Source organism: Dermacentor silvarum, chromosome 7 (assembly GCF_013339745.2).
Source record: "Dermacentor silvarum isolate Dsil-2018 chromosome 7, BIME_Dsil_1.4, whole genome shotgun sequence".
In the NCBI taxonomy this organism is placed as follows: Eukaryota; Metazoa; Arthropoda; class Arachnida; order Ixodida; family Ixodidae; genus Dermacentor; species Dermacentor silvarum.
In genome coordinates, this window is record NC_051160.1 from 185,606,008 (window position 1) to 185,618,564 (window position 12,557).

A 12,557-nucleotide genomic window follows, 5' to 3' on the forward strand; every position below is an offset into this window, starting at 1 on the left:
CTAAGATTTTTCGTTCCATCGCTCTTTGTGCGGTCCTTAACTTGTTCTCGAGCTTCTTTGTTAACCTCCAAGTTTCTGCCCCATATGTTAGCACCGGTAGAATGCAATGATTGTACACTTTTCTTTTCAACGACAGTGGTAAGCTCCCAGTCAGGATTTGGCAATGCCTGCCGTATGCACTCCAACCCAATTTTATTCTTCTGTAAATTTCTTTCTCATGATCAGGGTCCCCTGTGAGTAATTGACCTAGATAAACATATTCCTTTACAGACTCTAGAGGCTGACTGGCGATCCTGAATTCTTGTTCCCTTGCCAGGCTATTGAACATTATCTTTGTCTTCTGCATATTCATCTTCAACCCAATTCTTGCACTTTCTCGATGAAGGTCCTCAATCATTTGTTGTAATTCCTCTCCATTGTTGCTCAATAGGACAATGTCATCTGCAAACCGAAGGTTGCTGAGATATTCGCCGTCGATCCTCACTCCTAATCCTTCCCAGTCTAAGAGCTTGAATACTTCTTCTAAGCATGCAGTGAATAGCATTGGAGAGATTGTGTCTCCTTGCCTGACCCCTTTCTTGATAGGTATCTTTCTACTTTTCTTGTGGAGAACCAAGGTAGCTGTGGAATCCTTGTAGATATTTGCTAAGATATTCACGTATGCCTCCTCTACTCCTTGATTACGCAATGCCTCTATGACTGCTGGTATCTCTACTGAATCGAATGCCTTTTCATAATCTATGAAAGCCATATAGAGAGGTTGATTGTACTCCGCCGATTTCTCGATTAGCTGATTGATGGCATGGATATGGTCCATCGTAGAATATCCCTTCCTGAAGCCAGCCTGTTCTCTTGGTTGACTGAAGTCAAGTGTTGTCCTGATTCTATTGGAAATTATCTTGGTGAATATTTTATACAATACTGAAAGCAAGCTAATGGGTCTGTAATTCTTCAATTCTTTAACGTCTCCCTTCTTATGGATAAGTATAATGTTGGCGTTCTTCCAGCTCTCTGGTACACTTGAAGTTGTGAGGCATTGCGTATAAAGGGCCGCAAGCTTTTCAAGCATGATATCTCCTCCATCTTTGATTAAATCTACTGTTATTCCATCTTCTCCAGGCGCTTTTCCCCTGGTCATGTCTTTCAAGGCCCTTCTAACTTCATCGCTAGTTATAGAAGGAGCTTCTGTATCCGGTTCATCACTATTTCGAATGAAAGTAGCTTGGCTGTTTTGGCTACTGTACAGGTCAGTATAGAATTCTTCTGCTGCTTTTACTATGTCATCGAAATTGCTGATGATATTACCATGCTTATCTTTCAGTGCATACATCTTGCCTTGTCCTATGCCTAGTTTTCTTCTTACTGATTTCATGCTGCGTCCATATTTTACGGCTTGTATGTACTAGATAACTAAAGCAATAAAATACTTTGTACGGAAATCACTGAGCCAGAGTATGTTAAGGGGGCAACATTTAGTTGTCCGTTTACTACGACCAGCAATACTGGCGCCGGACCGCGCACAGTGCTATTAAGCTGGACTAAATTCAGAAAGCTTTTTTTTTTTCATTACTGCTATTTGCCATTGGCGAGCCGCCTTCCCCTGTTGATTTATTCAATGTCAGTATTGGCTAAACTTGTTTTTGACGAATAATTCTAGAGTAAGAGGTTATTGCGAAAGCGTGCCAAGATGCTTTCAATTTTATCGCACTTGTAGGCTCGGTCTGCCTGGAAAATTGTTGGTTCACCTGGAACTCCGCGGAAGCCTCCACTGGAACAAACATGGAAGCGGTTCTGCGTGACGTGAGCCTGAAAGTGGAGCCTGGGTCGCTGGTTGGCCTCGTAGGCTCCGTGGGAAGCGGGAAATCATCACTGCTGACTGCACTTCAGGGCGACGTGCATAAAATAAGGGGCCTCTGCAGGGTGAAGGTGAGTGCGCGTGCGCACAATAGTCCGCCCGTGAAAAGTCGGAGCAAGAGTGGTGCGCAATGCAGCATCAAACTCGTCCAACGACAAACATTGGCAATGAAGCCACGTTAGGGGGAAATGTTCGCGATTGTCGTTTGTCTCGTAAACCTACCCATTATCACTTTAGTGGCTGCAGGTTAGAGGAATTAAACTTATTACGGTAAAAAAAAAGTTTTCTGAAGGAACCACCGGACAGGAAAGACCATCCTTTATCCTGGCTGGTCATTCTTCACAAGGTTTCGTGTCTACTCCACGATAATAAGCTATGAACTTTCTCCCGCTCCGTGTGGTCGTCCTTTATCACAACATAACCGGCATAAAGAAAACTCGCGATCTCGACTCTGAGAAATTGGATGTCCAGCGAAGCTGTTGAAAACCACCACTACAACTGCTGAAGGCTTTGTGCAACTGCTGAATGCAAGGCTTTATTGCTTTAGAGTAATGGTCGTTGTGCTGTTTTAGAGTAATGGTAGGAATGGGAGTAATGCTTATTTTGACCACACGCCGCCGCCCATAGCAATGCTTCAACAACATTGAAATCACTTGCAAGGCTGGTATACGAAAGGCTAGGGACGTCACATCCCACGTCGCAAGCTGGCGTCGCCGCGGCAGCTTCCGCAACAGTAATCTTTAGTGGGAAACGCATGTGGGGAGTGCTACGTGCTTCGTATTGCTATCACGGGCGCCTTATCATCAATTATGTGGTTCGGATGCTTGTTTTTAGCTTGTTCTTTATCGAAGCGTATGCGCTTCTGTATATGGTACGCGTGATTCCAAAGAATGTATGCACTGTTCACTTCACTTTTCTGAGTGCTTGTAATCCCTGCCTAACAGAGCTATGAGCCATTTCATTTTTTGCTTGCTTAGGAAGTATGAGGCATCGATGATGATAGTTTTCTGTTGACGGACGCGAAAGATTCCGGGATCCTAACCATAGACAGGTGTGCTGTAACAATGCAGAACATTGCGTGCTTCGTGTTTTTTGACTGTGCGGAAATAACAGTTACCTGCGCCAAGAAACAAATATGTAAGAAGCTTGCCTGCTGTCTCCCCTTTCGATGGTGGTTTCGTAAACAAAGAAAATTACCAGCATAGTAGATGCTTAATTTTGTTTCATTTAATATAAATAATCTCCAGCCACGGTCAATTATTCTCGATCTTTGATATCGGCAGTATAAACAACCATCGAGGTGGCTTTAGAGAAAATGATACAGGTGCGATTTTTCAGGACGGGGTCATGTAAAAGAGCGTGATGGTATTCACTGCGTGATTGATACTTCAGTTGGGCGTTGTGAAGTCTCATACCGGAACTAGACGAATGATTTCTTATGGAGCCAAATAAATGCAGTGTGTTGAGTTAGACGAGGGCACACACATATATACATAATAAAGCAGCTCTAAAATTTGTATTATTGACAAAAATGAATGATATGAATAAAGCTGCTCAACACGCGCACGCTCACCCAGTAATTCACCTATGTGGGTGTGTCTGCTCAGACATTGGGATCACATATATGTCGAAAGTGGGAATGGAATTGCCTAAAAAGCAAGACACAACCGGACTAAAAATACCGGGTGAAGTCGGGCAGTGAAGTCGGGTAATGTAAAAACTTGGCAGACGCTTAAGCTTTGCCTTTAAAAGTAGAGCGCGATAGCATTCAAATATCCCTGACGGCTTCTCGCGCTTCCCGGCAACTGCAGCTGATGCAACCATAATCTTTACCGAAAAACGCTTGCGGCAAACGCTATGCACGAAGGCGCGCTTTCTGGTTCTTTTTTTTTCTTTCCCCGGGCTGGCCGCCGCTGCCGCGGCTGGTAGAAACGCGGCGCGCGCCTCTCTATGATTGGTAGAAATGTTTCGCGCTGTACATATTAGCGCTGTACAGGTCCTAACACATTGAGCGGAAACTTGCAGGTTAACAAAGTCCGAGAAAGAGCAAGAGCAAAAAGCGAAAAAAAAACATGCAAGAAGCAATGCAACGAAAAATAAATATTGCGGCAGAAATAATCGAATATCATCGCCAAAGTGAGGGCTAGTTTTTTTTAGGTACCCAGCTGCATATTCCTATGCCATTCGGGAACCACGAATCCTTATGTGTCCATCAGCGCACACAGGATGTGACAATCTCGCGGGCAACCAAAATGCCAAATGATACCAGGTCGCAATATGCCAGGTTATAATCAGTGCACCCATGTTAAATCTCTGTAGTAACCTCCACTATCCGGAGTTTACTGGTTGAAGCTTCCTTGCAATGTCTACTCATCAAGGCGATGCGCTCGACGCGGGGGTATCTGTTGCGGATGGGTCAATATCGTGTTAAAATTTCTGGTGCCACACACCTCTTGTGTCAGGACTTCAAGTTTACCCGAGAGCTGGAAGAATGGCAACATTATACTAATCCAAAAGAAGGGAGAGGTTAAAGCATTGAAGAATTACATGCCCGCTATCATGCTTTCAGTACTGTATAAAATATTCACCAAGATAATTTCCTATAGAATCAGGTCAACACTTTACTTCGATCAACTAAGGGAACAGAGTAGCTTAAGGAAGAAATATTCTACAACGAATCACATCCATGTCATCAATCAGGTAATCGAGAAATTTGCGGAGTACCATCAACCTCTGTATAAGGCGTTCGTAGATTATGAAAAGGTATTTATTCAGTAGAGATACGAGCAATCATAGAGGGGTTGCGTAACGAAGAATTACAGGAGGCATACCTGAATATCTTGGGAAATATCTGCAAACATTCCACAGATACCTTGGTCTCCATAAGAGAAATAGGAAGTTTTCTTTCAAGAAAGGGGTCAGGCAAGCAGACACAATGTCTCCAAACCTATTCACAGCAGGCTTAGAAGTATTCCAGCTATTAGATTGGGAAGGCCTAGAAGTGAGGATCAATGGCGAATATTTCAGGAACCTTCGCTTTGCAAATGACATTATTCTGTTCAATCACATTGGGAAAAATTATGGCAAATGATTGAGGACCTCAACCGAGAAAGTGTAAGAGTTGGGTTGAAGATTAGAAACTTGGGAGGCGCTTAAGCTTCGCCTTTAGGTGTAGAGCGCGCTAGCATTAAAGGGTCCCTGATTACTTCTCCCGCTTCCCGGCAACTGCAGTTTATGCAACCGCAATCTTACCGGGAAACGTTTGCGTGGAAAGCTGTGCACGACGGCGAGCTTGCTGGTTCTTCTTTCTTTCTTTCCCCCGGCCGGTCTCCCATTGTCTCTTGTTTATCGTATAAGGCGCGCTTGCGCGCTTGCTTTATAGGGCATTTCCGCTGGCCGATAGCAAGCACTTGCGTGGCTCAGGGGTAGAGTATCTGGCTCCCACGCAGCCGGTGCGGGTTCGATCCCGGCGGCAAACGCGTGCTTTTTTCGCATTTATAGCAATAGTGGTTGCGGCGGCTAAACGCCGGCGGCAGCGGCATCATCGCGAACCGAAACGGCTATTAGAATGAGCCCAAAACAGCTTACGCTGTAAAACTGGGCTTCGCGAACCTCAGGCCGATAAAGCTTACCCCCTGCGTGGGCAAACTTATGGAGCACGTCGTTCAGACGCGGCTCAATAGGTATATGAAGTAAAATGGACTGTATCCGGACACCATGATCGGTTTTCGACCAAAGCTGTCGGCATGCGACGTGATGCTGCAGCTCAAGGACCAAATCATAGACAAGCAATCGCGAGACACGACAGTTATCGTGGGGTTAGATGTGGCAAAGGCATTGGAGAACTAGAGGTACGTGTCCATCTTGGAGAATCTGAACTCACTCAATGTCGGGAAGAAAGTGTACGATTACATCAAGGACTTTCTTACGAACAGGAAAGCCACTCTCAACATAGTGGAAGAATCTATCGAGAACAATGAACTGGGTAACATTAGGACGCCGCAGGGCTCAGTTTTATCACCGACGCTAGATCCTTCAACATTGTGATGTTGTTAGTCCCCGAAAAGCTGGGGGAAATTGAGAATCTAAACCACACCATATACGTGGATGACTTAACATTATGAATGAACAAGGTCAGTGACGGGCCACCTAACAGCTTCCTGCAAAGTGCAATTGACTTCATCGAGGACTACTTGGAACCAAAAGGACTTAATGTTCGGCCTAAACATCGGAAGCACTATTCCTCATGTCCCCCGTAAAACGGCGGCTTCACCAAAAGCGCGAGGTGGAAGTAAGGTCCAGAGCTCTCCCTCTCTCTCAAAGGTACGGCTATTGCTTCCCCACTTGGGCGTGCGAGACGCACTGCCAGAGACGGTCTACGCAAGTGAAGAATACCGCCGCTACGGATAGCGGCGATGGTTTCGCTGGATGCTTCTGATGGTTTAGAAGCAGACACAGATGAGGCGTGAAGGCACTTTGTATTTACAACTTTTTACAAGATATACACATAGAAATGAAAGTTGCAATTGGCATATATAGGGCGACCCTATATCCGCAGAGCCGATGGTGCATAGCACTGCAAGTTGAGTCCAGAACGCTTGGTCGGGCAACGTGGCCACGTTTTCTATCCCTCGTGCCCGCCCCAAACATTTACAACCGAATCGCCACCGAGTGGTTTTGAGTATGGTCTGCCGGTACACCAATCACTAATCCTGTACGATGATCGTCGTGTGAGTGGCCCGCCGGATATTCAAGCATTAAGTCTCGTCTACGCCCCCATGGTTTCAGCTGTTTGCGCCTCTGCCTAAAAACAACGTACCGAAAAAACGCCATGGCAAGGGAGAGGTTACAAAAGAAAAGCAATCGTATACCTCGCAAAGCAACAGAGCCCAACACAGCGGGCGTAATTTAAGATTAATAATGTAATCTCCTGCGATCGACGGCGGCAGGGTGATTGACAAGCGGTGTCTCCCCGTCCCACTTTCATAACCGCGTACGATCTTTGGAAAAACCGATAGCGTAGTAATTGCGGGTCGTACCTCAACGAAAGTTACCCACGCGAACCTTTAGGATAGCGTATATTTGCGGAGTAAACGCTTGCTGTGAAAAGGTTTTCAACGACGGTCAATTGGCCATGGTCTTAGAAGGAGTTTCCCACGATGGTAACAATAGAGACTGTGCGTGCTGCACATGATGAATACGGCGTTTACGCGTTCTGTGCCGTCACCGCGATAGTCACCCGCCGCCGACAACCCATTATCCCATTGTGCGTCGCTCGTCATGAAAGGACCATCCGCAACATACCACCAACCGTTTCTTTACCCCCTCTTTGCAGCCGTTCCATTCGGCGAGACCAGGATGAAGGAAATGGCGATCCCAAGCTTTCCGAGGAACAATTAAAGAATTAACTCGCACTTTTCAGCAGCAGGCTGACAGCGGACATCCACCTGTACGTCAACGGTGCAAAGATCCCCGCGGTCGACAGTATTCGCGTCCTCAGGCTGAGGATTCAGGCGAACCGGAAGAATTATGAAACGCTTGCTAGGTTAGAAGCCAGTTTGAATCAGATGTGTCATCTCATCAGACGAATAGCGAATAGGCATGCTGGGATGAAGGAAGCGAATCTCCTGAGACTCGTGCAAGCCTTCGTAATCATTAGGATAGTGTACGTGGCACCTATACCTCAAGATTAGTCATGTGGAACGGAACAAGCTGCGAAAACATTATCAGGAGAAGTGTCAAGGTCGCGCTCGGACTCCCCACGAACACGTCCATCGACAGAATTATGAAGGTAAAGTTATCGAACACTCTCGAGGAACTGATCCTAACAACGAGCCTAAGATGTTTTATAGCTTTAGCATTCTTTTGGTTCTTCAAATGTTTTGAGGGGCCTATGTTTGTGTCTATGTGTATACTAGCCGTTTTCTCGCCTACCTGGTTTACCCGGTAGTCAGTGTTCGAATGCGTAGCGTGTAGGACTGTCTGTGCCGAGAAAACAGGGTGTGAAACGAACCATCGGAGTAGCTAGCGCCACTGAGTATGCGGCAATGTGCAATGTGCCGCTGTTTAACGAGCCTCGCTCACGCCGACATGGGTTCGAACAAACATTTTGACACCGACTTGGTCCACTGGGTATGTGCCATTCAGTCTGTGATGGTCTTCAATGAAACTCTTCGATGTCAACTTGGGTCACTGAGTATGTTCCAGCTGGTGCGTGCCGATCTTCAATGAACGTCTTTAACGCCAGCTAGGGTTGCCAGGCATGTGCCACTGGTCATGCGCCCGTCTATAATTTCCCGATAGATCCGTTTAATTTCTCCGATGCCTAGCGGAATCCAACCTAAGAGACAAGGGTTCCTCAAGGACAGCAGGCGGATTCATTAGCAGGCTGCGCCACAAATGCATCGCGCATGCGCTGCTTAAATCAACGCCTCTCACGCCGACGTAGTAGCGAGCTACGTCATGAATGCACGTGGTATGTGCCTCTCTTCAATGAGCCTCTCGTCAACTCGGGTCACTGAGTATGTGCCACTGAATCTGCCACAAGTGAGGCAACAATTCTCAGCGGTCGCAGGTACCGGCGCGCCGCGCTTCTATTCTCGGGGGCCACGTGCGAACGTCTCGGCAGCGCTGCCAGATGGCGCCGCGTGCCCGTAAAGTAGCGTGAGAGGAGCCCGGTTGCCGTGTGACGCGTTTCTCAGCGCTCGCACGCACCGGCGCGCCATGCATTTCGGACGCTGCTAGCAGGCTTTACGGCCGTGGCGCTAGATGGCGCCTCGTGTTCTTAAGGAAGCCCGAAAAAGGAGCCTCGCTGCAGTACAAGCCTCCTAGACAGCTCGTTTCGGTGGTTGAAATACGTTCTGTCGTTAAATTGATTCTACTAACACATTACCGTCGATACTCATCGTGAAATGGTTTCTTCCTTAATTTTATCTAGTTGCGATTAAAATGAAGAAATAGATTTGGGCAGGCCATGTAATCCGTACGACGTATATTTGATTCATTATTAGGGTTACGGCATGCGTGCAAAAGGAAGGAAGGAAAACGCATTTGGAGGACGGAGATACATAGACGGTGGGACGAGATTAGAAAAGTGTAGGCATAGGACGGGGTCACCTTACGCAAAAGAGAAGTAAGAAGAGATTGTTGGGAGAGCCCTTGGTCCTGTAGTGCTCGTAAAGAATCTGATAATGTTGACGATGATCCTCTGCAGAGATTATGAGGAAAAAAATATGGCTTAACCCATCTCATAATTAATGTCGACGTTAGTGCGATTAGTTTCAAGTTAGAGGCGTGTCTGCATTCGGGCTACTCTCGCTCTTACCTCGCTCTGCCCATGCTGCGTCATTCAGCGGCACCGCCACAAAGACGCGGGTGGCGCTTGTGTGAGTACACGTTCAGACAAGATTGTTTAATTATTTATGACGCAGGTTCAAATCCACCAGCACTGCATAAATTCCGGAAATAAATTGTTTCCCATTTGTGAGCAGCACGCACTAGGTGGCACCGAATGACCCCAGTTCGCGTGAAAGAGGTTCATTGAAGAGCGCACGTACCCAATGCTATATACCCAGTTCAGCATCGCCAGTGACTCATGTCAGCGTGAAAGAACTTCATTCAAGAGCGGAACAAGAGCGGTTGAAGTGCTGAGTGAACAGGGCAGCCCGCTGCTCTAACCATTCGACCATGGACTACCCTGTTACCCAGGTTGGCGGGAAAAGGGTTACAGACATAGGCATACTGACAGACACGCAATAGTCCCCGGAAAATACGTGACGCACACAATGACTGCTAATCGCATTAATATATTTTTTCCCGTCTCTCTGGGGCAGACGCGCTTCAAGTTTGAACGTAATGCACCAATTTCTTCTTTTCTTTCCAACTTCACCTGAGGAGTACTGGCCTGCTCATTGTGAAATGTGGATGAACGAAATAATGGTCTTCTGAAAGGGCCCTTGATCTGTCCTCACCTAAAGCGCGGTTTCGTGAGCTAGGGAACGGATATTATGCGCGTCTGAGTTCGCAAGTACTCGTCGTAAGTTTGAGGCTACCGCGTTTTGTAGCAATAAACTAGAGAAAATTTGTAAAATATGTACCTTTTTACTATAACGTGTTTATATACAGAGGCGTTAGGACGTTATCTTTATTTCGTTTATTCAACCGAAACAATCACCAAACGAAGCACAGGACGTTATGCACTCTGGCAAAAGCCACATGGCGTCGTCCAAAGAGCTCGTTTGTGAAGCGCCACTTGCCGGTTTTTCTGCTTTACACCTAAATGAAAGTGAACCGTCATGCCTAAGAGGGCCTAATTCACAGAAGCAATGGACCTTTATCAGCGGCTTCTCCTTCGTGAAGAACGCCAAATCTTGTTCAGTTTGGATATTCATCGATAATAGTGTAAAAAATTGATGTCAGAGTTGTTGAACGCCTATATATTTCTGCCAAGACAATTTTGGATACATGCGTCAAAACATCCGCGACGCCATCTTCACTGTCGTTCGCCCACGAACAATCAAACCACTATTTTCTTCCGATAGTTTTCGCGCCCGTCTTTCGTTTCGACGGTTGCCAGAAACAGGTGACAGCTAGGGCGCACGCGCTGTCGGCATCATTTGTGCGATATGCATCATGTGGGCAATTACTGAAGCGAAGCGTTCATCTAGGACCAAAAGGGGGGAGCGGTTTTTAGGCAGTAGATTACAGGAGCCAATGCACGGCGACGAGCTCTGTGTCCTGTGAAGCCCCTTAATTCCTCAACAACCAATGATATTATTGATTTCTTTCCAACCTGCCGTGTAACGCACGGCCTTTATTGAAGATTGCTGTCAGTGGTATACACTGGACCCGCCCGTCTGTAGCCTTGCATTTCGGCAGCACACGAGGCAGTGGGTGGAGGCAAGCACGCGGCTCTTGGCAGGGCGCCTATGGCTGTGATAATATGAAAAAGAAGGACTTTTGCTGAGGAGTATTTGAAAGGGCGGATGGAAAGACTTAACCGGCCTGTCAACATAGCAATCTACTAATGTGGATGAGCGTGTTACATGTACCGTGGACCAAAATGTATCGTTATTCCATACTATATATCGTAGACTCTAAAAAAGAGTCCATGCTTAATCTTACGTGAAACTTAAATTTTAAACGTTGTTCTTCTTAAACAAGTTAGTATGACGTTTTGTGCACCCTGTGACGAAAACATAAGTGATATATTGTTATGTAAGCGTGAGGACAACTCTTCATGTCAGATTAAATTATATGCAACAGTGAGCAAGCAACCAGTGCATGGGGAACGCAAATAACACGCTTAGATTTCTGTCAAATGCGCGCGCACTACTTTTCCATCGCGCATGAACAAACCCCAATAAGGCAATGTACTCGCCACCCATCTTCAAAAGCGCGAACTTCTTTTTTTTTTTTTTTTTGGTGTGAAGCAGACTGTCCGGTGATTCTTGTTCAAACGCCTTGTCGGAATGTTAGAACGTTCGTTGCCGATTGATAGAGCTTTCGATAATGAGGCGCCCCTAAAGCTTACAGAATCATTACGCAATCTTAAACGTGTAAACATAAGTCCCAGTCACGGCAAGTAAGCGTGAAGATGAGTGCCTGGTCACTTGTGTTGGATATTTTTACACGCTTCGTATAGGCGTGTAGACTTCTTCGCGTGTACCGACCACGCTTAGCATGTAAAAAATATCCAAACGCACCGTAGTTAAGGGTGTTTTCTTTCGTAGTGTAGCGTATTTTCCTGCAAGAAACTGCAACTCGGCTACATGCGATAGGGATGTCGTCAATGTATGGTAAGGGGAGCAGGCATTGTACGGTGCATTGTAAAAGCCTGTTTCCCAGCAGCTCTTCTATGCTTGATGGTACTGTGTCATTCTGAAGAGCAAATAGGGAGCAAACTTTCACTGCGCTGTAATTGGCACAAAGGGGCGCTGATGAGGAAGAAAGTTTGTATGTGTGTTTTTTTTTACACTCAAGGTGTATAACTGCCGTCGGCGTCGCTGCGATGTTCCGCATAAAGTGCAACTGCAGTAACATCGTGGCCGCGAGCCGTATTCTGTGGGTGTGAGTGAAAGGGTCGGAGGGTGAGCCAAGGATGGTGGCTCGAGTTAGCGCGCGCGAGGGAGGAAGGCGGTGAGCAAGCGCGCTGTTTTCCATCGTGCGGCCGCGCGCGCTTTATCTTGAAAGCGACCTGCGATGTGTACATAGTGTAGTTGCCCCGAGAGCTGATAGCTTCGTGGGCGCTTTGTTCTCGCCACTTAGTTCGCGCTGAAGCGAGAGCCAGCACTAATGCCAATTTTCTCGCTGCTGCTGCCGCTCTTCCTCACGCCAGCGCTTTCGCAGCGAGTGTCCGCGGTCATCGAGTGTGCGTATAGCGTGGCAGAGCGTGGCCACGCGGGCCCTATCTTGAAATCGATCTGCGATGGGTGCAGTGTAGGTGTGTCAAGGGCGTATAGCTTCGTGTGCGCTGTGTTCTCTCCGCTTAGTTCGCAGTTCGCGTTGAAACGAGAGGCAGCACAAAGGTCAGTTCGCTTGCTGCAGCCGCTCTTTCTCACGCCAGCGTTTCGACAGCGAGTCTCTGCGCCCACCTAGTGAGATGTGCTTATTTGTAGCTATGCGCGCGTGACACCATGCTTGATAATATGGTTGGTAAGCGATGTTTACAAGTATACTCGGCCGTTAACATTACTGTTCTTAC

The 12,557-nt window shown here is 46.9% G+C and overlaps 1 protein-coding gene across 1 annotated transcript in view; it reads left to right on the forward strand.

The window, feature by feature from the left end:
* Window positions 1-1,723: 1,723 nt before the first annotated feature.
* LOC119459395 (ATP-binding cassette sub-family C member 3) overlaps window positions 1,724-12,557 on the forward strand; it is a 74,697-nt gene continuing 63,863 nt past the window's right edge. The window contains exon 1 of the mRNA XM_049671693.1: window positions 1,724-1,926. Coding sequence (XP_049527650.1) covers window positions 1,780-1,926 — 147 coding nt within the window. The 5' untranslated portion in view covers window positions 1,724-1,779. The remainder of the gene's footprint in view (window positions 1,927-12,557) is intronic.